The sequence below is a fragment of the Hydractinia symbiolongicarpus genome, chromosome 1 (genome assembly GCF_029227915.1).
Source record: "Hydractinia symbiolongicarpus strain clone_291-10 chromosome 1, HSymV2.1, whole genome shotgun sequence".
Taxonomy (NCBI): domain Eukaryota; kingdom Metazoa; phylum Cnidaria; class Hydrozoa; order Anthoathecata; family Hydractiniidae; genus Hydractinia; species Hydractinia symbiolongicarpus.
Genome location: NC_079875.1, coordinates 22,555,571 through 22,583,556, shown reverse-complemented (window position 1 = coordinate 22,583,556; position 27,986 = coordinate 22,555,571). Strand labels below are relative to the sequence as shown.

At 33.5% G+C, this 27,986-nt stretch overlaps 3 protein-coding genes across 3 annotated transcripts; 1 reads left to right on the top strand and 2 right to left on the bottom strand.

Annotated features, from left to right (window-relative positions):
- Positions 1–1,425: 1,425 nt before the first annotated feature.
- On the bottom strand, positions 1,426–8,001 carry LOC130646667 (uncharacterized). Its single transcript, XM_057452539.1, has 2 exons — positions 3,917–8,001; positions 1,426–3,386 (listed from the first exon to the last, which is right to left on the bottom strand). The coding sequence occupies exon 1, from the start codon at positions 7,846–7,848 to the stop codon at positions 3,964–3,966; it is 3,885 nt and encodes a 1,294-aa protein (XP_057308522.1). The 5' UTR covers positions 7,849–8,001; the 3' UTR covers positions 1,426–3,386; positions 3,917–3,963.
- On the top strand, positions 3,130–27,986 carry LOC130646731 (protein C1orf43 homolog). The gene is made up of 8 exons (XM_057452543.1): positions 3,130–3,139; positions 26,080–26,187; positions 26,598–26,699; positions 26,806–26,926; positions 27,053–27,106; positions 27,217–27,383; positions 27,484–27,542; positions 27,714–27,986. Exons 2-8 carry the CDS (start codon positions 26,095–26,097, stop codon positions 27,907–27,909), a joined length of 792 nt encoding a protein of 263 aa, XP_057308526.1. The 5' UTR covers positions 3,130–3,139; positions 26,080–26,094; the 3' UTR covers positions 27,910–27,986.
- LOC130646715 (calcium/calmodulin-dependent protein kinase type IV-like) lies at positions 15,226–21,124 on the bottom strand. The gene is made up of 11 exons (XM_057452542.1): positions 20,922–21,124; positions 20,022–20,100; positions 19,808–19,870; positions 19,288–19,370; positions 18,215–18,287; positions 18,058–18,096; positions 17,627–17,753; positions 17,451–17,526; positions 17,067–17,187; positions 16,841–16,921; positions 15,226–16,024 (listed from the first exon to the last, which is right to left on the bottom strand). The coding sequence occupies exons 1-11, from the start codon at positions 20,993–20,995 to the stop codon at positions 15,884–15,886; spliced, it is 957 nt and encodes a 318-aa protein (XP_057308525.1). The 5' UTR covers positions 20,996–21,124; the 3' UTR covers positions 15,226–15,883.

Sequence of the window (27,986 nt, the reverse complement as noted above, 5' to 3'; positions counted from 1 at the left end):
TCCTGAGTAACTTTTAGCAATCAAAAACGAAAGATATCTAAAACGATAGATATGCCATTGCTACTACACTATTGTTGTTTATTCTGTCCCTAGATGATACTTGAGAAAGGTTAGGCAAGTGGAGATGTGAAAATAATAGACTAAATACGGTATGTGGCGAAAAAAGCGAAAAAAGCTGGGAAATCTGACTCCTTGCTGTACCCGTCCCGGTTTTGTTATTTGTTATTCATATGCGAACGCAATTTGCATATGTTTGAAATCGCTGGTATTCTTTCTTCTTTTTTTACAGTTTTGATGTGAGATACATAGTCAGACTCACAACATTAAGCACAACAGTCGCTGTATCAATTACTTTCAGGTCAAGCGGCCATGGGAGAGTTCCCAATGAGTAAATCAACAGGCATCCTCGCCCCCAGGGTTTTTTTTGCCTTTTTGATATGAGAGAATACGGCACATCAAAAAGGGAAAAAGCATTGAGGAGGAGGGTACATCAACAGTCATGCAAGACATTTTTTTAATTTTTTAATCAAAGCGCACGATCACGCACGATTTATCTTCAGGTCATTATTTTTTTGTACGACTAATTTTTATTATGAAAGAGTGTTTCTGCTAAAGTTTGTTATAAAATTAACATTGCCACATGTTGCGCATGCTAAGAAGTTGATAATAACAATAGAAATATTTTGCGATAATGATTCTGAAAACTAGGAGAATAGCAAGACAAAGACAAAGAAAACTAACTAACTAACTAAGTTTTTTATAATACTAGCCGTTACCCGTGGAAAAATCAACGGGGTCTCCCGTCCTTTATATATCGCATTTCGTGTTTCCGCCAGGGGACTCGCCTATCGCGGACAGACAGACAAAATACGGCTATTATTAAAGAGACTAGTCGTTAACCCGTGGAAAAATCCACCGGTTCACCCGTCCTTTAAATTAACCCGTTGCAACAAAGTGGACAAAAATATATCGCATTTGGTATTGGTGCGCACTTTTAAAATTTCGTGTTTCCGCTACGGGACGCGGCTTTCGCGGAGACACAGACGACGGCTATTACTAGCCATAGTTACCACTAATGCGCCCCGAATTACTAATAACGATTTCAAACATTCAAATTTAGAACGGGATTTAAAATTAAAATGGAAAATGGTGGACGTTTGAAATCTATAAAAACTGCAGTGTTGTAATAACAAATTGTGTCTGAAAGCTATTCTGCTGAAACATTTTCCGCCAAATATGACGAATATATGATAGAAATGCAGTACGGAATTGCATAGAGGCTTGTGAATAAGCTTATTGCCCATGGGAAAATTTTTAAATAAAAAGCCCTGCGACTTGAAGATTTCCGTCATTAGCCTAAAAGATTCTGAAATTTGAAGTAGACTTTAAAACGGAGAACAATGGGGTATATAAACACATCATAAGTATCCTAATTCTCAATTATTATTGTAATTAACGTAAAATACAACTTGATAAATAAAAAATAATTTTTTTTTTACATATATATAGTATATATTCTAAAACAATAGTTAAAACTTTAACTGGATTTTTTTATAACTGATCTCGAAAATTCCAGGATGCAGGATTGCTATGTATGAACTTCACGATTCGAAATATATATAATAACTTCTGAACAATTTCAATTTCAATGAATTATTACTCTGTTAAGTTACCAATAAAATCCTTAAACATTTCTCTCGTTGAAGATTTTTCGAAACTGCTGATGGTGCATGGTTTGATAACAAATGATCTGAAAAAGAAAGTATATTTAAAATTGAGAAAGAAGAATACAATTTTACCAGAACTGAATTAATACTAGGTTGTTTAATTATTGTCTACTTATCTGATTTAAAGTTAGAATTTATTAAAAAGATACAAATCAATGCCACGTGATACACAAAAGGTATACTATATAAATAAAAATATATATATAAATTTAGTCAAGCTGGCTTTGATATCATTGTTAAACAAGTATAATATTAAGCAGGCGATACAAGATTTTCAAACCTGTGGACAATACAGGACTTATTTTGTTGAAATCGATTTATTGAATTTTACAAATTTGATTGTTTATTATCGAGGAAATTGATTGGTCATTGTTTTCGAATTGAATTCAACAAATTGATACAAAAAAGGGTAGACACTCAATTAATAAATTTGTCAGATTTGATAAATCAACATCATTTATAATTTCAAGAAAAAACATGAAAAAGGGAAGAAAACAAAGAAACCTGTAACATACTGTGGGTAGCGTCTAGTTGTACTGCAAGGGCTAACTATGTTATGTTATTGGTTAATTTATCAGTTCAACTTGACTGTTCCGTGCAATGAACAACAATATTTTTTCATGATTCAACAAATATCTTTTTATATATATTCTTGCGGTCGGATTCGTGTCAACCAATCACGGGCAGCCATTATGAAATGGGGTACAAATGCCGTAATTAATGTTTTTGTGGTGAAATCTTCATATATACAATACTGGATTTTTCAAGGAATTCTTTTTTTTTAGTCAAATCTTTAATATGTTTTAGATACTGCTTAATTTTTGCCATTTTGCGACATTTTAACGACGTTTTACTTGTAAATTCTGTTTAAGTAAGGTTGCTACTTTGAAGGTTTGACCGTGAAAAGTCCACTTTGTTCTCCATCGGATAGCAACGAAGGAGAACATTCTGACCGCAAGAATACATGATAGCAGCCTCACAAAGGTTCCTTTAGAAGTTATTTTACTCACCCAAAACGCCTATACTTTTTACGGTGTATGTGGCTTATCAGCACCCTCGTTGATAAAATTACACAGGGCAGGATAAAAGTTTTTTGTTGCTTCTGAAAAAAGGGACTCTAATGAAAGCACTATTTTGTGCAGTTCTAGTTTGATAGCTGTAGTACAAGTGAGAGTAGTTTTACGACTATTAACTTATAAAATGCAAGAATTTAAAAATAAGTATTTAGCTCCCTAGCTACATCATTAAAGCTATTACGACAAGCCAGACCATCGGCAAGGGAAGACCAACAAAATGCAAGCAGTTTTAGTCATGGCCATACAGGGAATGTTCTGTTCTTGATTGACTTTAAATTGTGATGCATTTATAAATTGCGGCCTTTGGATCAACGCCATAAACCGTTCTGAGTTTAATTTCATATAAAATATAAGTAATCCTTCTACTTACTGTTAACAAGTTTCGAAACAACTTGGACAAAGAAAAACAAACCTTTTCTTGAAGATAAATTCACGTGGGCTGCAGTGACATTTAAGCATATTAAACGAGACAATATTACAAAGCTTTAAATTGAAGAATTACGTAAGGGCGCGAAGCGCCCGCAATGTAATTCGGATTTTATGAATAAAATCGAAAGAAGATCTAATACTGGATTCTTACAACCTAATCGGCGATCTACATGGAAGCTCAATGCGTTGCAACGCAGAACACACGCAGTTTCCGCATGCAGCAAACGGCCGTGTGACCGTGAAATTTAAAACAAATGTCTTTACATGTACAAACATAGGTAGCGCTAGTTCCTATTGATTTGAACATTTGCTCACAGACTTTATGTAGGAATAACGGGTTAAAACAAAACAAAAAACAACCATAACCTATTAAGGTTGTAGAAAATATTCACAAAATGACTCTAAACTATATACATAAAGTGACGCGTCCATTATTTATCTACGCCAATGTGTTGCACGTCGAGCCTTGTAGTTGGGATTGTAGTTATGAAAATTGTTGTTACGTGTATCTAAAATGAAACATGAAACCATTTATGTTAAGGCGTGGGTGGGTGGGCAGTATTAGATCTTCTTTCGATTTTATTCATAAAATCCGAATTACATTGCGGGCGCTTCGCGCCCTTACGTAATTCTTCAATTTTATTTCATAAAATCTCAATCGATCTAATACTGGATTCTTACAACCCAACCGGCTCCACTACACAAAGCTAGTGGAGCCCGGACCTCCTTCCTCAGTTCGTAGCGTTTTGGCCCCTCTTAAAAACAGAATTCTGAAAGTTTTTGTATTTGGCATTAGAACAAATTTCCTTTCTATAAAAACGTTGCCATGTGGATTCCTTAGACCATGACCCTCTCTCTAGAATATCCTTTACAGAGAGTCCTGATAGTTCTGCTTTTGATGTTGAAGCTGATCTGGTAGAATGGGCAGAAAACTTAGTAGTATCAATCCCTGCCTCCTTTAGCACGGTTTTAATCCAGCCAGCTATTGTAGAGCTGACCACACCCTTATGAGGACTAATAGTACTAATTAATAACTGTGAAGCACCACTTGCATTCCTCCATTCACTGGTGCGTTCTAAATAAACGGTCAATGCATTAAACACACAAAGGTCTTCATCTTCTGGATAACTGACAAAAACAATAGATGGATTTGGTTGTCCTTGTCTCCACGACTTATGGAGTTTATTAAAAGTAAACGTATATTGATCATTAGTCTTAGTCATAAATTTTATATCCAGATTATGAATACCCAACACCCTAGAAGCTGAAGTTAAAGCTAACAGCATTGTAAGTTTTAAAGACAAAGATCTTATAGATATTTGTCTGTTATCTTTAAATTTTTGTTTAATGTAATCTATGACCACCTGAACATCCCAAATAAAAGTGTGCTTTGGTTGAGGAGGCTTTTCATTAAAAACACCTGATATAAGAGAAATAACTTTAGGGTGTTCTCCTATAGGCCTTCCTTGAATCTTATCGTGAAAGGCTGAAATGGCTGATCTATGGGAACAAATAGTTCTATATTCATAACCCTTTTTGAATAACTCCCCTAAATAATTTATTACAAAATTTATAGGGCATTGAAATGGATCAACCTGTTTTTGACCACACCAGCTAGCCCACTTATTCCAGGACGATGAATAATTTGCATTAGTACCCTTTCTTCTGGAAGCAATGATAAGATTGGAAGCCTCTGGTGAAATTCCTTCCTCAAGGAGTTTTCCCCTGAAACTATCCAAGCAGCTAACCGTAGAGCCCCTGTCACTACCATGGGGTGGTTTTCCATTTTTGGATTTTGTAAAAGATTTCTCTGCATAGGAAGAAGAAAGGGATTTCTCACTGACAGACGTAACACTTCGGGATACCATGTTTGTGACTGCCATGTTGGTGTGATCAAAATCAGAAAATGAACCTGTTCCTCTTCTACTTTTTTTAGAACTCTGTGGATCAGAGCAAAAGGAGGAAATGCATAAAGACACTTTTGATTCCACTTTTGGTGAAATGCATCTGTACCCAGACTGTGAGGGTCCAGCTTCCAAGAATAATACATTGGAAGTTGATGTGATAGACGGGAGGCAAACAGATCCAATTTGGGATATCCTATTCTCTGACAAATTGTTTTGAAAACCACAGGACAAAGCTTCCATTCTGCTGAGTCCTGGGTATGTCGAGACTCCCAGTCCGCCTTGATATTTAGACAACCTGGGAGGTACTCTGCAGTAATCGTGATCTTGTGGAGTAATAGGAAAGCCCAAATTTCCTTGGCTATTTTTATCATAGTTAAATTTTTTGTTCCTCCCATTTTGAGAAGGTAAGACAAAGCTGTCATGTTGTCTGTCTGAATGTGAACTGATGCAAATTGTTTCATTTTGTGAAAAGACAGAAGTGCTAATTTGATTGCAAGCAATTCCAAAACATTTATATGAAGAATCTGTTCCGTCTGGGACCACATGCCTCCTGTCCTGGTCTCTTGACAAACTGCTCCCCAACCTTTTAGGGAAGCATCTGTCTGTAACAAACTTTGTGCTTGAGGTTGCATAAGGGAACGCCCATTGTACAATTTTAGATTGTTCACCCACCATAGAAGTTCTTCCAGAGATTCCCTTTTTAAATGCACTAGGGTGGCATAAGATTTCGATACTTTTAGACTTTGAATTTGTTGCTGTTGTAGAAAACGAAACTCTAGACGAGCCGGAAGAACTGCTTGTATGGTGGAAGACAGAACCCCTATTAATTGAGTTAGCTCCAGAATAGTGGCTTTTCTTGTCTTGTACAAACTCAAGCACTGCGTCTGTATTTTGGTAACTTTCTCCCTTGTTAGATAAAGAGACATGGTTACTGAATCCACAGACATTCCCAAGAACTCTATTTTCTGGGTTGGCTCCAAGACAGACTTTTTCAAATTTATTAAAAAGCCCAGATTTTGTAACAGAAAAATCAATGTGTCTCGTGCCATAAGGACCTCCTCTCTGGACCGTCCCAAAATTAACATGTCGTCTAAGTAAATTACAATTCTTATCATTAAACGACGAAGGACTGCCATGGGAATTTTCAATAACTTCGTAAAAATCCGTGGAGCTGGAGCCAAGCCAAAACAAAGACAGAGGAATTCGTATAGGTTGCCTGACCACTCGAACCTCACAAATTTTCTGGAGAAATTGTGCAGTGGAACACTGAAATAGGCATCTTTCAGATCCAACTTGCACATCCAATCGCCTTTGTTTAATAGGAATTTCAGTGAGTGCAAACCCTCCATTTTGAAGTGTTCGTAAGGAACAAATTTGTTTAAATGCTTGAGGTTTATTACTGGTCGATTTCCTCCATCTTTCTTTTTTACTAAAAACAGATTGCTTAGAAACTGCCCCTCTGTGGGAGCTACTTTCGAAATGGCTCCTTTTCTCAACATGTCTGCCACTTCCCCATCTATTAACTTTTTGTCTATTAGATTTCGAACAGGAGAATGAGGTATTATTGCCTGTGTTGGCTTCGAAATAAGGGGTATTTTGAACCCTTGTATGACTGACAGGATATCTTTGTCCTGTGTTAACTTTTTCCAAGCAGGAAGAAAATGTTTTAGGCGTCCTGCTAAGGGTACAATTGGGATCTGCCACCCTGAGAACAGATTTTTTATGGCAGGGTGAACTTGAGTAAGATCCTCCAAGTTCACCCAATTTTCGATTTGTGGAAGTGGTTGCAACTTTTGATTGTTGAGAAAAGGATCCTTTTCTAGTTGTAGAAAAGTAGATACCTTTATAATATGGTTGCCTTGGTTTGTAGCTGGAATGCCCCCCACCGTTCTTTTTTGAATGGGAGGGGCCACCAAGAAAGGGCTGCTTCTTTGGCCACCTTCTATTGCTGGTTGAAATTTTCTCGGCTGTAACCATAACATCTTGCTTAATTGTCTTGTTTAAATCAGCCATGTGTTCGCGGTATTTCTTCCCAAACAGTTCATCATCATGAAGTTGTAGCAGCGAGGCTTTCTCTTTTAATGTTGTTGATGCTTGTGCAGCTGAAAGGTTTGCTGTAGCGGATAAGATGTTCTTTCGACGCTCATACGTTAAAATGTTGATACATTGACCCACCATTGTTACTGTTTTTTCTACCGCTGAAGCTACTTCTTCAGGAGGGGGAAGATTTTCCTCATCTCCAGCAGTTCGTACCTGCTCCACCATCATCCAAACTTTGGATAGTGGGCCCATTATATCACCCACCTTTTCCTGAACTTTTTTGAGCACTCGATCCATTTCGAGGCTTTGTGGATGATCCTTTTTTAGATTGTTGGATAAAGCCTCGTCCAAAACCTTTATCGGATCCAAGTTCACTGGTCGGGGAGCCTCCAACAGCACTTGCTCCTTTAGTTCTTTCTCTGGGATGAATTCCTCGGATGCATCGTTTGCATAAGAGGCTAAATCATTAGGAAGAGACCACTTGTGGATATCCTCTTCCCTAGTGATTTTAAAGCGCTTATACTGATCGCTCTCAAGCTGATCAGCAGCCTTTCTCTTGCCATGTGGCGTGTCGTATGCTATGGTATCGTCAACCACAGAAGTTCTTGAAGTATCACTGTCACCTTCTTGGTCGACAGAAATACTTGCAGCATAAGATGTTGATTCCATAATGATAATGGTATAATAAAATATATAACAAATATTTTAATGATTGCGGTTAAATAACTTGATAATAACTTGTAAACAAATATTGATATAACCGGAGCTCCAATCTCGATCGCGAAGAAGTTGAAAGAGGAAGGAGGTCCGGGCTCCACTAGCTTTGTGTAGTGGAGCCGGTTGGGTTGTAAGAATCCAGTATTAGATCGATTGAGATTTTATGAAATAAAATTAACATAACAAAAGAATCTCGATTAATATTTTTTATGGCAGTTAAATCTTCAGAGACAACAAAGAAACCGAGACAAGATAAGTTTTGCTCGATCAGTGTTATTTTTGTCTTGATGGTACCAAACACACAGGTTGTGTTATATCAAACCTAGGTTGGATGTTCGAGCCGAAGTTCCCCCGCGAAGTTGAGAGTAAGAAAAAAACTTCTCCCATACATAAAACAAACACTATATACCCGCGGTCCACTAAATGTGCGCCCCTTCGGCGGGGCGCAACAAACACTATATACCCGCGGTCCACTAAATGTGCGCCCCTTCGGCGGGGCGCAACAAACACTATATACCCGCGGTCCACTAAATGTGCGCCCCTTCGGCGGGGCGCAACAAACACTATATACCCGCGGTCCACTAAATGTGCGCCCCTTCGGCGGGGCGCAATTAAAGAGACTAGCCGAATTCCCGTGGAAAAATCCACTGAATCTCTCATTGAGTCCTTTTGAGGGATGCCAAATAAAAACATAGAACTCAGTAATTTAAATTTTCAAAACTCACATTTCAACCTCGACCCCGGGATCTTTGTCTCTTTTATAACGGGATGGCAAAAAGAGAACAAGAAGCCCTGCAGCTTTAAGATTCCCTTATTAGCCTGAAAGATATTGAAATTTAAAATAGACCTTGAAAACGGAGAATTATGGGGTAAACAAATCACGAGTATCACGATTCTCAACTATTTTTGTAACTAACCTGCAATGTTAAAATACAACTCAATAAATAAAAAATAAAAATTTTACATAGCTATATGAAGTATTCTAAAATAACAGTTAAAACTTTAACTGGATATTTTTAAAAGTGATCAGGGAAATTTTGGAAATTCCAGAATACAAAAATCTTGCTATGTAAAAACTTCGAATATATTCGAATATAATAACTTCTGAACGAGCTCAATTTGAATGATGAAGTAGTTCATTGTTTATTAATTCAGCAATAAATACATACATATTAGCATTTCAGTATTTAAGGCCTTCAAAATTTACTCTCTTGTTGAAAATTTTCTGAAAATGCTGGTGGTGAATGGTTTGATAACAGCTGACCAGAAAAAGAAAGTACGTTTTAAAAATAAGAAACATGAATACAATTTTACCATAACTGCATTAAAACCAGGTTGTTTAAATATTGTCTCTTTTTTAACCTCTCTTTGCCTCTTTGATTTAAAAAAGGGAATTTAATACAAAGATACAAATCCATGCGATGTGATGAACAGGTATATTTCGTGAGATTTTTAAAAATCAAGTCATTTCTAAGAAATCTTAGAAAAATATTTTGTGATACTTTGGGTTGATCTCAAGAAAGATTTTCAAGCAAATTAGGCACAAGGAGAACTGATAATAGCCAGTAACAGAATAGTTAGCCGTTTTTAATGGCGCCATAGCTTGGTGGTTATAACTCTGGCACTTTGTGCGGGAGAACAGGGTTCGATTCCCCTTGGCGGCAATTCAATATTGGTAAGTGAATGCTACCATAGCCCTGGACTAGGACTCCCTATCCAAGCTATGACCTTTCCTGGAAATAATAGACAGGATTTGTAAGGCTAGCCATATAAATATACAGACATTCTATTTATCTATGCAGAATAATTATATATACGGTGCGTACAGTATAATTAGCCGCTTATACAGCTACTTATACAATATAATATCTTTTTACTTAAATTTTCACTTTCCTCTGTTATCGATCTCCCCATAGCCATCTATATTTATATAGATCAACATAAAATTGTGCTTCAATTAAAACCAAGAAAAAGAACAAGAAACGATTGTGCAAAAAGACATAATTTTACTGTAGCTAGCAGTACATATGTCGTCTATATTATTAAACAACAAAACTATTCTGATTTCAAGGAAAAACATGGAAAAGACGCAGTTAGCTGTAAAGAACACAAAGAAGCTTTTAACAGCTAATTATACTAGGCGTAGCATCTAAATATCCTGCATCGGCTAACTATATATTGTTACAGGTTAATTATCAGTTCACCGACTGCTCAGTGCAAGCAACAATAAACTTTTGTCACGTTTCAACAAATTTCTGCAAAAAAATATTAAAAAAATCCTGTGCGAATATATATCTTTTTATCTGATAGAATTAGTCCCACAAAATGTCATTTGGAAGTTATTTTTAGCCCCCTTTTTCCCATAAGAACAGGAGCTGTCATGGAAGAACTACACAAGGCAGGATTAAGGTTTTTTGTTGCTTGCTGTTTAAGAAAAAAAACACTCTATTCAAAGCACTATTTTGTGCGAGTTTAAAGATTCCGCCACGCATAGCGGCGACGGAAAACAAAAAAGCACTGGGATCGAGGTTGCTCGCAATCTGCGTTATTGATTTCCGCCGCGTAAGGCGGAATCTTTAAAATCGCTTTGGAAGATAGAGAAATAGGGACCACCTATAGCCTGGACGCGCGATGTCCAGAATAAAGTATGTTACCCTGGGTCTGGAAATTGTTTAATTTCTTAAAAGCCAATAGAAATGCGTTATTTGATTTTTTAGCCAATAGGATCTCAGATTGTCGGAACCTGATTTCTCCTGTGATGCTTTGTCTCGAAGTTCTTTGAGTTTCAGGTCCCACAGACCAAAGTTTCTTGCCAAAAACAATCGGTTACCGTTCCTCTTGATATGTTTGAAACTACAAATTAGCATACACTATCTGTGGAAAAATGTAGAAATTTTTTTTGCAGAACTTTGGGCCAAATCTGCAAAAATGTTCCACAGAAATTTTAGAAATCAGTCAAACATTGGTTCTAAGAAATTATTCTTCAAAATTTTCCATTTCAGCTAGCCGCATCAATTACAAAATTTTTTATTTCCTCATACTTTGATTTCTTTAGGATCTAAGTTATTGATTTCTATGTTGTTCATTTGTAAATGCCCTAACTTCTGAATACTATGTTAAAAATACTGATTTTGCCCCTGCTAAAATAACTGAACTTTAGGCACCCGAAAATTAATACTGCACATTTCGCATGTATTCTGCAAATTGAAGCATTTTTGTGTACAACTCACCCACAAAAATAAGTTTCAGGAAAATTTATTGTGCAAATAATTTGTACCCTTGGTAAGTTTAGGCTCTTACAACAATTTTGAATGCATATTGAAATTGAAAAAAAAAGTTATAAAGGCATTGCTTATAGCCTGGAAAAGATTTGAGGTAGGTGTTTATACTTCTTATGCTTCATATTTCCTAACTTTGTTAAAAACTTGCTAAGTTTTGGTAAAAACGATACTACACTCAGGTTTTTTACCCAAAAATAAGGCCGCATATCCAGCGTATATATGCTGCATTATAGGAATCCTGCTTAACCCACCTTTATTTGTAGGTTAAAACACTAATCCAGTGGTGAAGTAATAATAGACTAGAGTAAATATGGTATTCTTGGTCACTGTTGAATATAACATTTTAGGGATGCTTTTAGGCAGGTTTAGGAACTTTCAAAAAAAATTAAATACTTATAAAACTTGCAAAATTTGTCTTTGAGCACGCAGGTATTCTTTTTGGAAAGACAGACATCACAAATATTTAGTGTTTCACAGTATCACCTGATTTTTTTTATCAAAACTTCATAAAGTGGTGAAAAATGTTATTTTATCTTGCATTTATACCTGTCATCTTTAAATATATTAGGGCACAGAACAATATCACATTAATGTGCTAAGATTATTTTGAGTTCTTCATATATGTTTTTTTAATATTTTTCTTTCTTTTTTAGGTCAGCCATAATCTAACACAGCCATTATCAGCATTTCCAAAAAAATGTTGACAGAGTAAACTGCAAACATTAATTTGTGAAAAATAAATCACTAAAACTAATATATATTTATATAATTTATTTTAGTCTTATTTTGGTTAATAGTATTTACTTAACATTATTTTTAAGGGAAACTAGACGTCTATGGTTCTTCTATGATTTTACAGAATTTGTATCATAAAATTTTTAGAACTTTCTAGGTAGATCCCAATTTTTTAAACTTTTTTAGAACTATGTGTAAATCTGTATATTTTTGTTATTTATTCAGATGTAATTAAATCGAAGTATATATAAATTGTGTTATTTGTCGCCCATATTTAATTCTTTTCAGATCAGGTTACTTTAACGCCTTTTTTTATATAAGAACAATGTTAAAGGAACATGAACATTAGACTCAAAACCCCAGACTCAAATCATTTTTTTACAACTAAAACTACTCAAGAAATGGAATAGTCAAAAAGCCTCAAAAAGCGGTTAAGTCACATAGTTTTGCGCAATTATTCAATCATTTATCCTGTTTTTAAATTAGAAATCTCAGCCTTGGGTCGACCATCGAACGTTTTGCTCTGCGGAAAGTTTCTCTTGACAAGGCGGAAATCTTCAAGCCTTAAGGCTTCTTGTTCTATGTTTATAAAAGCTGAAACAAAACGTCTAAAAATATAAGCATGTGCAACAAAAAATAATAAAAAAAATTATGAAATAAAAATGGAAAATGTCCAAAAAAATCAGAACCCTAACCCAAACGTATTAAAAAATCAGCTGTTTAGTCTATTGCAAACCGCAAACCTTCCAAAGTTATACTACAAATATAAGAAATTTATATTTGAAAACACATAAAAGAGAAATATAAAAACTTGAATCATTTTGTATGTTGTATATCTACGGAAATATTTCACTTCAAAATATTAAAAGAACAGACCCAAACTTATCTCTTATAACAATACAGAGACTGTGTCTGTTTGTAACAGGCAAAGTGGATATCGTCATTTTCCTTTGATGTTGCCGAAAAACTTATGTCTAAAATGTTAAATTTTCAGACGTTATGGCGCGACGTCAATAGCACTACTTTAACGTTAATATCCTATACTAAAGTACTGAAGCCATTACAGCGCACCTAAAACTTTGAGGCTAAATAACTTGGAAACGAGGTGGTGACGTCAATGATTTTTCACCGCGTGGGTAACTAGGGACCATTTGGGACTAATTTGGGAAAATTTCCCAAACCTTAGTCCCCAAATCCGTTTCGGAATGCACGAGTTGATAACGTCATCAAAAAACCTTCAAACCCTAATATCTCTGCAACCGTTTGTCAAAATTACATGATCCTATACATTTTCTTGATCAGCGTTTCAAGATCTATACGATGAAGGCAACAGGTATAAAAATTTCTAAATAAAAATTTTTGGGTTTTGACGGGCCATTGCTGACGTCAGCAAAATTTTTAAACCTTATATCTCCTTAGACGTTTGTCGAAAACATATGATCCTACACATTATTTTGATCAGCGTTTTAACATCTACACATTACAGGCAACGAATAAACTAAACTTTACCAATTTTTGTTTGTATCTGCACTGCTGACGTCATCAAAAAACATCTAAAACAACCTATTTTCCATTGTCCTTCTGACTAAGTGGATTTTTCCACGGGCCTTATCGACTAGTGGTTAAGAAAATCACGCATAAAATCAAAGAAGATAACAATGCAGCGTTTTCGATGAATTTAAGAATTGAATAAGTTTTAAACGATCACAACGTAACAGATGTAAACATTGATTTAAGTTTAGGTTTTAGGTTTAGGTTTTTTATAACGACATCAACACTGAATCACACAGTCTTAAAAACAGTTACAACGGCAAGATTACTTTTTACAGTTTATGTAAATTCTTTTCTAGGATATACACGCTGTTTTTGTAAGAATAGTGTGTTTTAGTTTCAGTCTTGATGTTCTGAACTTCTTTGGCAAATACCATCCTCATTTTTCTCAATATGTTCTTAACATGACTATGGCCTGAAAACATATAATGCCTTAATAAAATGGATGCTATAAGTTACTATAGCTAGCTAATGGCAATTCTACTACATGTAGCGACCCATTGCTTGGACAAAAAACAGTTCAGTCCGTTTCATATACAATAAAAAAAGTAAACTTTTAATAAATTTTGTGCGTTATACAAATGTTCATATTTAAAAGAAACTATTAAGCTTAGACATATTTTTAGGATATTCTAAACTTCTGACCCATTTTCAGAGTATGTACTTACAAAATCAGTGCTTAAAGAAAATAGTTTCCGACTCAAGACACAACAACAAACTTAGTATTTAAGGAAAATTTAGCTCTGAAAGAAAAGGCTAGAAACTCGTTATACACACAAGTTCATTTCTCTACTAAATAATCTAAAAACGCACCTGTTTTTCTTTCAGTAGATAGCTTGCTAGCGTTTTCCTAATAAAACCCCAATCAGTTTTTTGCCCAAAGAGAACGAATTGAAGATGCATACAATTGCCTGAAACATTTCCAATCAGTTCTCTTTGTGATGTTAAATCATTGTACGTTAGAAATATTTCTAACTAACACCTTCGTTCGACAACAACACAAAATTTTTGTTTTTTGCATTTCAGATTCGAATTGCATTTTCGAATCCGATAGAATTTCTATAAAGGGAAGCAACCTCTGTTCCAGAACACAAAAATGGAAAATCTATAACGACCAACGGGGGCTTGTAAAACAAAAAACAAACAAATAGAAACATTTAAAATATTGAACAATAAAAATTTAGTGTTAATAAAATAAAAATGAGTTTTGCTTTTTAAAATAACGAAAAAAAAAGAATTAAAAGTTTAAATAGTAACCCCCTGATTTGCGCTTTTTTTAACTTGGTAAATTTTAGCGTAATGCCACCTCGTAAGAAAGTGACCCGTACTTTGCGTGTCGTGGACTTACATGGTTACTCACACAAGCGTATTATTATATAGATAATATAGTTTTATATATATAAAAAATTTTCTTAGCACCAAGAAATAGTTAAGGTCAAAAAAATCTCATTTCAGAGAACCTGAATTTGATATTGTCTAAGAAAGCCAGTTAACTAGGCTAAGAAAAGTTTAGCATAAGAGATACTTAACGTAATCGTAAACTTTAAAAGATAAGAGATTGGCCCAATCAGCCTTTCAGTCCATAGGCAACCTCTTCCTCCTACGCTTATAATATTCTGGCGGAACCGTCTTTTTGACATGCAGGACTGGCGAATTTTAGATCTGTTGTGCCAAATTCTCGTTCGAGTTTCACTCTCACATCCAAAAAAGCTACAGGCTTTGACATCGAGGTTACTTTTGGCCTCTTAGAGAGAAAACAATATTCACAACTTCGCCTGTATTTATATATAAAATAGAATACAACGTGTTTTGTGAGTGCAAAATCACTAAATGCTTCTGTGGTAGACAACCTCGATCCCATGGTATATTGTATCTTTTTAAAAGATACAAGATGCCCTGGGAACGAAGTTGTGTGGTAGAAATATAAAATTTAAATAAAATGAATAAATGAATAAAAAGTTAAAGTAGAAGAAAACTTTTCTAAAAAGTTAAAGAAAAGATGTTTACATAATCCAGCAAAAATAACCACAATAACTTCTATATATTATTACAATTAAATCATATTTTCATGTGTAACTTTGTAAAATGGTGTATTATATACAATGACTACCCCCAAAGATAACTTTTTTATGCTACTAGTCGTCAACCCGTCGATAAATCCACGGGGACGCCAGTCTTTTATACATCGCATTTTGTATTTCCGTAATAGACAGGCAAACAGACAGACGACGGCTATTATTATAGAGATGTAAAGTACACAAACGTCTTCAAAATTCAGCCTTTTTTAACTTCTGCTCAAATAAATCGACGTAAAAAAGAATGTGAAAAGAGTCTTTAACATGAATAAAAACCCATGATCCTCTTTAAATACAACTTCATATGTTTTGCAATAATTTACATGTCATTTTTGAATGTTTACTTTATTTATTTAACTTGATCTTCCTCAACAAGTCAGTAGCTGCGATAACCACATGCGCGCCAGCTTTAATCTTTCGCTTCGCATTAAATTCCTTTAATTTCGTCTGCGTCTTCTCCATATGCTTGATGTTAGCACCTTTTCCCTAGAAGAAGATGGATAACACTTTAGGCGTGTGGTTGCTAAGAATTTTCCGAGATTTGAGATAAAAATGTTTTTCTTTTATTTGTCTCTAGGTTTCCAGTTCTCCATTGTAACAAACTCACTTTATTATTATTTTCATTCGTCACTATGTTGAATGCTCGATTAAGCTCCTGGTGGCTTATTTGCCAGATAATTTTGAGGGTGGAAGCTTTTTGGGAGGTGAGGCTTGATTAATTTGAAACGTAAGCCTTCATACATAAAAATTTTAATATCACAAAAATAACGTATTGATTATATTTGCTATGCTGTGAGGAAAATTCAACGCAAAATATCCAAAACCGGGAAACTTCTCTTAACACGTCTAAAATCTAAACTTGATATATGGACGAAATGATTGAAAAACAGTAGCTAGGAAAGTTTTTGGTAGAAATGTGTGAGCGTTATAACTTTTTCTCTAAACAAATATTAAACTGAGCTCAGGTGAACGCACATAGTTGTTTATTTAAATAGCAATGGCCATATTTGTCAGAAATGGTTTTAATGGTGGGGCTTCTTGGAAGGAGGGGGCTTACTGGACGGAGGTGGGCTTATTAGAGAGAGGGGCTTACAGTCGTGTGTTCACAGCAGAGCATATAAATCGAGAACAGGTAACAATGAATATATAGCTCGAAAGAAACCCTACTTTTTTATATTTTGCCCTCTAAATAAAAGCTTGTTTTACATATAGATCTTTTACGTCGACAATGTTATAATAAGAATTGAAAAGAAAAGATGGCCGAACACGTAAATCTAACAGAGTGGTACAAAAATATCATACCTGAACCCAAGGGTGTTCTAGGGCTTGCTTGGCTGTCAATCTCTTTTTAGGATCTGCAACAATTAGCTTGCTGACTAAGTCCTAAAAATAGTAATGAAATAACCTCTAGTAATTTTTCATGTGCAATTATCTTCTCAAAGTAGATCGTGAAATAAGTAACAAAAAAAGTTTGACGAAAAAAACAAACAAAATCTTACAAAGCAAAGTAAAATCAATTTCAATTTACCTTTGCATTTAAGGACACCTCGTCCCACCAAGGCGACACAAATTCAAAATCACATTTTAAAATTTTCTGGAACATGGCTTGATCACCACGATCGTCATAGAATGGTTCAAAACCACACAACCTACAACAACCAATAAAAAATCAACTACAGCCTGCCTTAAAGTTTGTCTAGAGAAAACACTTTCAACAATTTTTTTTTTCAAATCTCCAAAATAAAGTAATAATACTATTCTTTTTAAAAAAATATAAAAATAAAATACACCAAAATTTTAGTAATCTATATAAAAAGTTTCTTTGTTATTTGTTAGATAAGCAACTGCAATTGTTGCGCTTATTTCATATGTTTAAAGCAGAACAAATATCTTGAGCCAAATAAAAACTTACATTATATAAGCAATAACACCCACTGCCCACATATCAACAGCTGGTCCATACTCTTTACCCAGAAGAACTTCCGGTGCTGTAAAGGAATGTTTACAATAGTTACGTAAAAAAAAACAATGGCTTAAACCAACTTGTGCAATTGTCCGGTTGCAGTTGGAGTAATTCACTTTACCCACCACAATATCCAGGTGTACCGCACACTGTCTGCATTGTAGAACTCGTTGTTAACATTTTCGACAATCCGAAATCTGCTAGTTTTAGTGGAGAATCTTTGCTTTCATTAGCATATAACAAGTTTTCTGGCTGAAAGAAAAAAGGGGCTGTAACAGAATTTGAAGAAGATAATTTTCTATTTAAAGCTGTTTCAAAAGATTATTACGAGTTCTCTGTTAAAACAAAACAATTGATAATAACTGAGTAAAAAATAGGGGTATTAGAAACAATGGAAAATATACATTAATAGCGTATTAATTTATATTTTCCATTAAAAACATGTTTTGTTGTCTTTTTGATAAACTATCACTGTGTTTCATAAGAAAAAATATGATTTTAGGTAGGCTTTTGTGGATTAAGGAATTTCATCCTTGGAAATTCGGTATGAACTTACCTTCAAATCACGATGTACGATATCATTGTCATGGAGATACTAAAAAAAGTGTGAACCACTATGTTTTAACAATCTGAAGGATTACTCAAGATAAAAAATTGAATAAAGAAAAAGCTATTAAATTAAGCTAAACCTTAGTGTTAGAAATAATCCTTACCCCTACAGCTTCACAGAGTTGCTTCACACAGAGTGCTGCATCTTGTTCACTATAAAAACCTTTCTCCACAATTCTGGAAGGAGAAAAAAAAATGACAAAAAAATTCTGTAAAAAGAAATTTTTAGCAATCGCCTAAGAGCCGGTGGCCCATAATAAAACCTTTCTCATATGGGCACTGCATATATTAGCCATTGAGATAGAATTTTATGTAAGCTTAACATAGTATTTTTTTTTAGCATAAGACGTTAGGCTGTGCAACAATCTAATAGATGATGTAAAAACAATGTTTTTCCAAGACCACTTTACACAGTTCCAATTTTTGCACTCCTTAAAAGCATCTTTTTAGACGTTTTCCCTAACACACCAATAAACTGCTTTTCCATTGATGGTAGCTGCATGTGCTTATTGACTGTGTGCGCAATTTTCCATCCATACTATCAGGTGTGTCAATAAACAATATCAAATCAAGTACAGTAAGACATGCAACACACATAATTAAAGCCTGTGGGTCAAATATACATACATATCAAGATTATTATTAATGAGATATACTAAAGGATTTTAAAATAATTTATTGGCACAATTTATATCTTTTTCAGATGAGTTTGCATTGTAAATTTTTGGCTAAACCCATAAAAGAACTTATGAAACCAAAATGGCCAATTGCTGTGGTTGAAAGTAACCTTTAGAACTAGTAACCTTAGAATTGTTGGGAAATACCATTTTTGGCTCACAATATAGAAAGAGTTTTATATTTATATTTGGTGTTTTAATATATAGACTATTCAATAAGCGCCTATAAAATCTACTCAGGGAAAAAAGCCTTCAGCCTGCTTTCATGTTATTTGGCCTCAAACTTATTAAAAGTGTTATGTACTGGCTTCACTAATCTTTTGTAACACATTGATGTCAAGGTAATATACAACATGATGTTTTATAAAGTCATAAAGGAAAATTGTAAATAGCTTATCCACTTTGGGCGTTGCAGACATTTTGTATAATAAATTGATTAATGATCTACCATGACAATTTATCTTAGATAAAGATTGAATATACATATTTTCAATACATACCTGTCAAATAGTTCACCACCTGTGACAAGCTCTAGCACAAGAAATAAATGTGTTTCTGACTCAAAAATCTCCTTTAGCCTAATCTAAAAACAGTATAATATTTTTTCTGAAAATTTAAAAAATAAATACAATAACATGAATCTAGCAGGTTTAATGACATGACATGCTTACTATATACCTTTTCAGAAATTTATTTATTCTTAATTATTTATTTTTTCATTTATTTGAACAAAATGCTTTTTTACATATGGGATAAAAATGTAGTTGCATAAATTTTAATGGGGTATATACACATATTATGTTAAGTTTTTTTTAAAAAAAAATGTTATTATAATTTTGTTATCAAAAGCCATCAACATTGGCTGCTTACAGAGTAAACAAACAATCTATCAGGCTTGCACAAGCCATTAATTTGAAATGTTAAACATGCTGGGAAAATCCCTGTAATATTTAACCATTATCCAATGTATGCTGTCTCTATACCTATACAAAAACTAAATATGTTTTTACAATAACTCACAATATTGGGATGTCGTAACCTAAGAAGTATTCCTATTTCCGTACGTATAATTTTTTTATCAACCTAGAAAAAAATAATATAAGAATAGTGAAACAATGTAAACTTTCATTCATTAAAATGTCAACAGCTATATTTACATAGATAATGACAAGGTCAAATATAATTTATGGACAAATATTTAATCTAACCATCGTGAATATGCAAAAGAGCTTACGTTTTTCTTCATTTGCTTCATTGCAAACCTGTCCTTTGTTCCTTTTTGTGTTACAATTTTTACTACAGATGTTGCACCCCTAAACATATATGACAGTATGTTATGGTAAACTATTATCTTCATTATTTATATATGTGTTTGAATGTCCCTGGGACCTTCTTTAAAAAAGATTAACTTAAACACAAAACACTTAAACAAGGCTGCCAATAATTTTATAGAGTCCCATGTGAAGGGATTTGAGGAATTTTTTATACTTGTTTCAAAGAAACCAAGTAGACTTCAGATTTGAGTGAAGAATAAATTATTGCTTTACCCATATATGACAGGTGGAATATATTTGAGACATTTTAAGAAGATTTTTTAAAATTGAGAAGGAGTTTTAAGCTGGGGGAATCCTCTATTTAACATTTAAGCCAATTAAAACATGTCCTTTTTCTTGTGTACCTCTCAATAATAATCGTTGGTACATACCTACTAACTCTTCTTCTGATTACTCCACTAGCAGCTATAAGCTAACATGACACATCTGTCTGTCTTTTAATAATGCTGCTCTACAAACACACAAGTCTTTACTCACTCGCTAAAAACATTTAGACTATTTTTTAATCTACAACTATACATATATAGCTACAAAACCTCACAAACAATGTATAATTATTATCAGCTAGCATTTGAGACATTGTGTAAGACGTTCCATTTCAGACTCCTCTAGGCTAGTCTGAAATCTAGTTAAGCTAGCTATAGCTAAAACTCACAACAACTGACAACATGATTTAACTTTTTAGGGGCTATAGCCAGTTAACTAACTTGACTAGCTTAACAAATAATCAAACAGCTGCAAAAAAAATTGTTAATAAGGGTTTTTGGAATTGAAAACTCTTTTTGCAGAATAATTTTTACCTTCCAACCTCCTGTCCAATATCAAAATAATCTTCCACGTTTTCTTTACGTGATACAGAGAAAAAGTAAACCATGATTAATCCAATTTTTTTCAACAGTCTTTACCAGCAAACATGGACAGCCCAGCAAATGTTTTTGAGTGTTGATTGATAAATGATTTGTGGCATAAATATTTTACGACCAAAACAAATCAGAAAACAGAGAGTTGGGAAATCGCAGAACATACCAAAATTATCAATTTTGGATTGCTACGTTCCTTAAATTACGAGCATATTTAAAGTGCTCTTCATCGCAGACGAAAAGGTACAAATCGAAAGAAGGGAGCGGGAGCGTGATATGTCAACAAAAAGAATGTCCTCCTGCATGAAATTAATCATTATGGATACTTTCCTACTAGCCAGTAGCTGGTTGGCTTTAAGAAATTTTTAAGTGTCTTAAAATGTTATATCTGACCTATAGCTATTTTGCTCTGTTTAGGACGCATATTGCTGGCCTGGCCTAACTATATCAGTCAGGGAAATCCTCTTAATTAAGCTTTATAGCTTAATTTGGAGATCTTCTACATACGCTGTATCATACAGCTTAATTAGGTGACATACATCTAAATTAGGAGGTAGAAAAAGTTTTTCCCTGATTTCTCGAAAAATGTAAATTTTAGCAGAATCACTGTTGCAGCTCTTTTATCGTCAGTTTGACCACTACATTATAAAAAAGGCATTATATTTCAAGCTGTATCTATTCAAGCTGTACTGCATCCTAGTTAGGATGTCATGTCAAGTGATACAGCCTATTTAAGCAGACATTTTTAAAACTTCAAATTTAGCAGAGTGCCGGGGTGCTACGAAAAAACTAATGTATTTGAGATGTTTATATGTACATAAATATTGGATTTATTCAGTTAGATATTATTATTATTATTATTATTCAATATTTATTCAATATTTTATTTGGTTACAAACTTCAGAAAATAATATATATATAGCTATATATACATATATATATATATATATATATAGAAAACTTTTCGTTCTTAAATTTTTAAAATGCGATCTAACGAAGCTTTTCTATTGCTGTTCATCGTTCTTAAACTTTTAAAATGCGATCTAACGAAGCTTTTCTATTGCTGTTCTTCGTTCTTAAAATTTTAAGTCTTTATAACTCGATGCATGTATAGACAAAACATATAACATTTCCTTTGTGTGCAGAACAATAACATTTGCTTATGCGTTTACAAAATCGGAGATACATTAACAAATGAATTCATGTGTCAATAAAAGATGTTCGTGTGCTGAAACAATAGAGACACGAAGGGTAATTAACTTTTTAAACATTTTTTTGGGTTAATCCTTTGGCAACTGCGGTAATTATAAAAAACAATAAGCCACACGAAAATTTCATGGGATCGTTAAATTTTATATGTGGGACACGAACTCTATTGTTTTTGACATGCAAAAATAGATCATGTATTTAACAATGGATATATAATAAAAACAAAAGTTATGACGCTACTGAAAGCTCATGTAAAGGTGATAACTATCGTGCACATGTAACATTACATTCAGGCGATACTGTATATCTACGCAATCTTACTTCAACTATGTGAATTATTTTTTTTCACACAGTGAGATTGCCTTAACTTTTATTGCTTGCCAGTGCTCATAGTAAGAGCTCTCTCTGAAACACAATTCTGGAACTTATTTTTTTTTGTGTTGAATGTAATTCTAATCTATTTATATCTTTGCAATCAAATTGAGCACGTTGAAATGATTTGCTTCTGGTAATAGAGCAATATAGCAGGTATCATTTTTAGATTTAATTGACACGATTTCACAACTTAATTATTAATTCCTGTGAGAAGCATTGTTCACAACTATTAAATGACTTGTGTGTTTTTTTATTAAAAGAATACAACTACATTTTATTTTTCTAAAACAAATAGTGTATATTCTGAAATAAATACAATATCTACATTTCTCAATGAAAACATTTCCTTTTTAACAAACAGCATAAAATAAATCCTTCCACATACTTTTTTATTGAAACAAATAAAAACATTTCTATCGCTGCTTTTCGTTTTTAAACTTTTAAAATGCAATCTAAAAAACATTTCTATCGCCGTTCTTCTTTCTTAAACTTTTAAAACGCGATCTAAAAAATCTTTTCTATCGCCGCTTTTCGTTTATAAACTTTTAAAATGCGATCTAAAAAATCTTTTCTGTCACCGTTTTTAGTTTATAAACTTTTAAAATGTGATCTTAACAAACATTTCTTTCGCCGCTTTTCATTTATAAACTTTTAAAATGTGATCTTAAAAAGCAATTTTATTGCTGCTATACGTTTATAAACTTTTAAAATTTGATTTTAAAAAACATTTCTATCGCGGTTTTTCGTACTTAAACTTTTAAAATGTGATCTAAAAAATGCGATCTTAAAAAACATTTCTATCACCGCTTTACGTTTTTAAACTTTAAAAATACGATCTAACTTTTATATTTAATTACTGCAATTAAAAATTTCAAAAGTGTTCGCGCAAAATAGAACGCTAAAATTGATCTTGCAACCTATTGTGATTAAACAATCAATCGCGTGGGGTCATTGTTTGTCAATTATTTTCTTAAAAATACAAAAGCTATCACTATGTTGTTGTTTTGTGTAACTATTCATGCGAGTTTCGCATCCGCGGTAGAGTACATTCAGACTGTACTGTAATTTTCTTTTTTTATCTTCGCTACCTTCGGTTCACAAGTTTAAACTTCCCCACTTGTCTCCAGCATGAAAAAAAAAAACAGAACACACGCACATGTTTATAAAATGATTAGGGAAAGTAAATATACGCTGAATTTTTTTCTTAACTGTGCGGGTTATGCAAAGGTGTGGGTAAGTAAAACACATTGATTGAAATTTTATGCGGGTTATACAAAGGTGCGGCTATCTGGTAGCATCTAGTTTAAAACTCCCAAAAAAGCTGAGCTGCGGGTTATACGATGTGCGGGTTATATACCGGAAAATACGGTAGATTATATTTAGAGAATTCATGATTTATTTTTCTCTGTATATTTTTTGTTTTCTTTTGTCCTCTCCTATAGACACTGCATTTGTCAGACCTGTCTTCAATTTTTTTAAAATTGGAAACAGTGTGTTTTCCATGATACAAGGCTTAACTTTAGTCTGGAAGTCTTCAAACTGACCCATGTTGTGGGTGTTTCTAAAAAAGTGTCAAAAGTTGGATCTGTCCTTTTTTTACTACGATTTTTAAAAACACAAGTGTCCTTTGTCAATAGATGGGCCTGTCCCATCCTATGACACAGTCTTCTAAAAGCATGGGAATTGTTTGTCAATAGTTGGGCCTGTCCCATCTTATGACAGTCTTTTAAAGGCATGGGAATTGTTTGTTAATAGTTAGGCCTGTCCCATCTTATGACACATTTTCTAAAATTGCAAGAGACCTTTGTGTACAGTTAAGTTTGTCCCATCTGATGACACGACTTTTAAAAGCAAGAGATTCCTTCGTCAATAGTTGGGCCTGTACCAACTTAGACGTTTCGCATACATTTGTCCAAATTTAGACTGGCTCGTCAATAGATGGGCCATCCTGATTGTGAACGCACTGACCCGTCTTTTGACGGGCCGGCCTGTCTAAAGGGGGGTCAGTCCTACGTTTAAAGCCGGCGTCCATAGTTGGGTCAGAACATATACATCCTAATTAAGCTGACATCCAAATTAAGTGTACAGCTTAATTAAGAGGATTTCCCTGACTGTATATAGGCGTACTTCTGTATAGCTTTTAAAGTTTAAAGACACCATCAAAAATATGTTTAGTGTTAAGTTGTGTAAAGTTTCCAGGCAAGTGAGCTGTTGAGAGGACACATGTTGATAGCAGTATTGAGAGGACACCTGTTGATTCTCTTTCTCTCTATCATATGTTGGCAAAAGAAATAGTAAAAATTAGAATACAGCATAACAAAAAAAAAGAAATAATATAAAAAATATACAAAGTTCTGTCGGCCATTTTCTTTTTTATTATTTTCTTATTAGTTTTAGCCTTCTTCTTTTCAACATGTTGTTCATTAAAATGTTATACAGTATATTATTATCAAAGAAGTACACGTTGGAGGAGATCCAACCCTCACAATTACCTTGGCAATCAGCCATTTTTTTTGCTGAGGTACTTTTTTTGACAATTTGTGCAACATTGGAAAAGAATTCCTATGACTTAAATTTTGATGTCCTAAAAATGAACTCTTAATCAAGAATTCATTTTTAGGACATCAAAATTTAAGTCAAAATTTAAGTAAATGAGATAATAAAAAGATGTTAACGTCAGTTTGGCAATATATAAGTAATTAACTCTCTTCATTTTCAATTAAACATTACTTTGAATATCAAAGACATGGGAATTACGCATGAGAGAGTCACTAGTTCAGACACTCTTGTGTAAAGTTCACAAGATTAAACATCCTCATATACTTATAACATAAGAAATGCAATGACACGCAAATTGTAGTTATGGGCATGCGAACAACCACATGACATCATTTTTCCTTCTAGTAAGGCCTTTTGACCTGCATTAAAAATGCTAGAAAATGACTCAGTAAAAAAAAATTTTTGTCGAGAGTTGTTGAGTTTGATTTACCTGGGCAATTTTTTGTTTACTTTTTGCTAAATAGCAAGGGCTGGAGATGTTAGCATGTTTAAGCACACATTACAAAAGAAAAAAAAAGTCTTATTCGTGTTTGCATGATTAAGCACACATAGTTTAAAAACTTTTTGCATGTTTTCATCTTAGTCGCATACATATAGGACACAGACAATAGTATTAAATTATTATTCACAACCTAGCCTATATAAAAACATCTTAAATACATATTGTGAGCAAAGAAAAATCATACTTAATAAAGGCAGCATCAAAACTTCAAAAATATTTTGAAAAAGGTTTACAAGCGCGTAACTGCCAACAAAAGTTTATATTTTTCTTTGAATCTTGTTTATAAAAAAGGATTGTCTATATCAAAGCAGGAAACCAGTAATAATTTTCTTTAAATATTAACTCTGTCATGTATGCTATGGCAAGCTTGGGGTTCTAAACATCAGATAAAATTAAGAGTTTTTTCAAGAAAAACAAAGTTGACTTTATTATAATTTTATAATTTTATTTTTAGGAAAATAATTAAACATGTCATCATCAGCCCTAAGTGGAGAAGATAGACATTTATTTGAATTCTTGGCACAGGGAAGATTGTTAGTTGCAATAATATTCTTTGGCATGGTAAAAACTTTAAAAATATATTCAACTCTTATCACAGACGTGTCAAACACCCAATGTTTTTTCTTTAAAGGGAGGATGGGCAAGTTAATATTTTACCATTGTATGATGTTTTTACCATGGCTGGGCTTGCAGTACCAGAGGGAATTTAGGTGTAACTCCCTGTAGATTGGCTAAAGATGCACAAGTTTCTCAACAACATTTCTTAACAATGTTTGGGTGTGGCACTGAATTTATATAACTTTGAATGAATTGTTAAACATATTTTGTTGTATTTAAATTTACTATTCATTGGCCCGTAGATAAATCCATGGGTTCGCACATCCTTTATTTACTGCATTCACTACTGCGGTTACTATTCTGCAGGACAGACAAACGTATACAAGTATAAAGATATTGATTTTACTCTTTAGGGAGTTGTGTTCGTTGTGTTTTGGGCAAAGCGTCAAATTCTGAGGTTATTTTTAATATCAAGAAAGGGACCTGTGGATCAAGCAGGTCATAGTGCACCAAAGGTACATGATTGATTCTTACTTTTGTATATCCCAGTTTGAGTATTTTATGCTTTTGTGATGAAATGCTAATGGGCGAGCTAGCTTGTAATAATAATTAATGTTTAAGGATCTTCGAAAAGAGATTGAAGAAACTTTTAATAGGATCTCTGAGATGCGCCTTGAACCAAAATTGTTAAGTGATCAGGGTCAACATGAACCAATATACAGTTCATTCGTTGATGAAAGAGGTAAATAAATTTGTAAGTTTAAGATTGAGTAGTAGAATTAGTGCAATTCACATAGCTGTTGCTATAGTAAAAATTTTTAGCATCATCGTGTTTCTCCTTTGTGTTTAAAAATTAATTAATTTTTAGATGATAGCAGTTACAAGTTTCGAAGAAAAGCTTTTGATTTAATGAGTTGTTTAGGTAAAAAAAATGTTTATTAACTAGTCATGTATGATAAATAATATATCATGGAAAACCCTGTCTCTAATGAAGTTTTTTTCCTGTCTTTCATGAGGTTTTACCTGTCCTAGATGAACTTTTATGTCGAGTTAATATCAGTCTGGCAAGAAAACCATCTCAAACTGTCCGGGAGCATTTAATCAGCCTTCAGAAGCCGCCATATTCACCATTTGAGGAGAAAGAAGAATTATGTGAGGCTGTTACGTTTCTCTATGAGCATGCACGATATGGTGCCAAGGTATGCGCTAGGCCATGAACAGTGAAAATTATAATGCTCTTGCAATAACTTCTTAAAATAAGTATTCTCTTAATTGAAATTATTTTTAATTTTTGTTTAGGAATTTACAGAAAGGGATTATACTGAATATTCCAATGGGATAGATCTTTTGTATGATAGGTAAATAATATATTTAACTTGCATACCTTAAAACTCATAATCTGAACCCTTAACTGATTAAAAACAAAAATATAGCTGACATCAATTTGTCAATAATTTGCATGTCAATTTAGGTTTTCAACAAAATATTAGCTCTGCAAATATTTTATACTATAATCTTTTTGATTTTAGAGTTTTTCAAAAGTTTGTTGTGCCAGGCAGTCTGCTCATTAACGCTGAACATATGCAACAAAAAAAAGCAGACAGTCAAATAACTGACTCAAACATTGATGAAACAGACAGTCAAATGATTTTACCTTCGGTGTTAGTAGAAGACAAGAATAATGGACTGCGTAATAGAGATACTAGTAAAACGCAGTTCGTGTGACCACAACTAAAATTATTTGGTGCTTTTTCTTTGTAAATGTATATAAAGGGTAGTTAACAGTTCTAAAAAAATGTAAA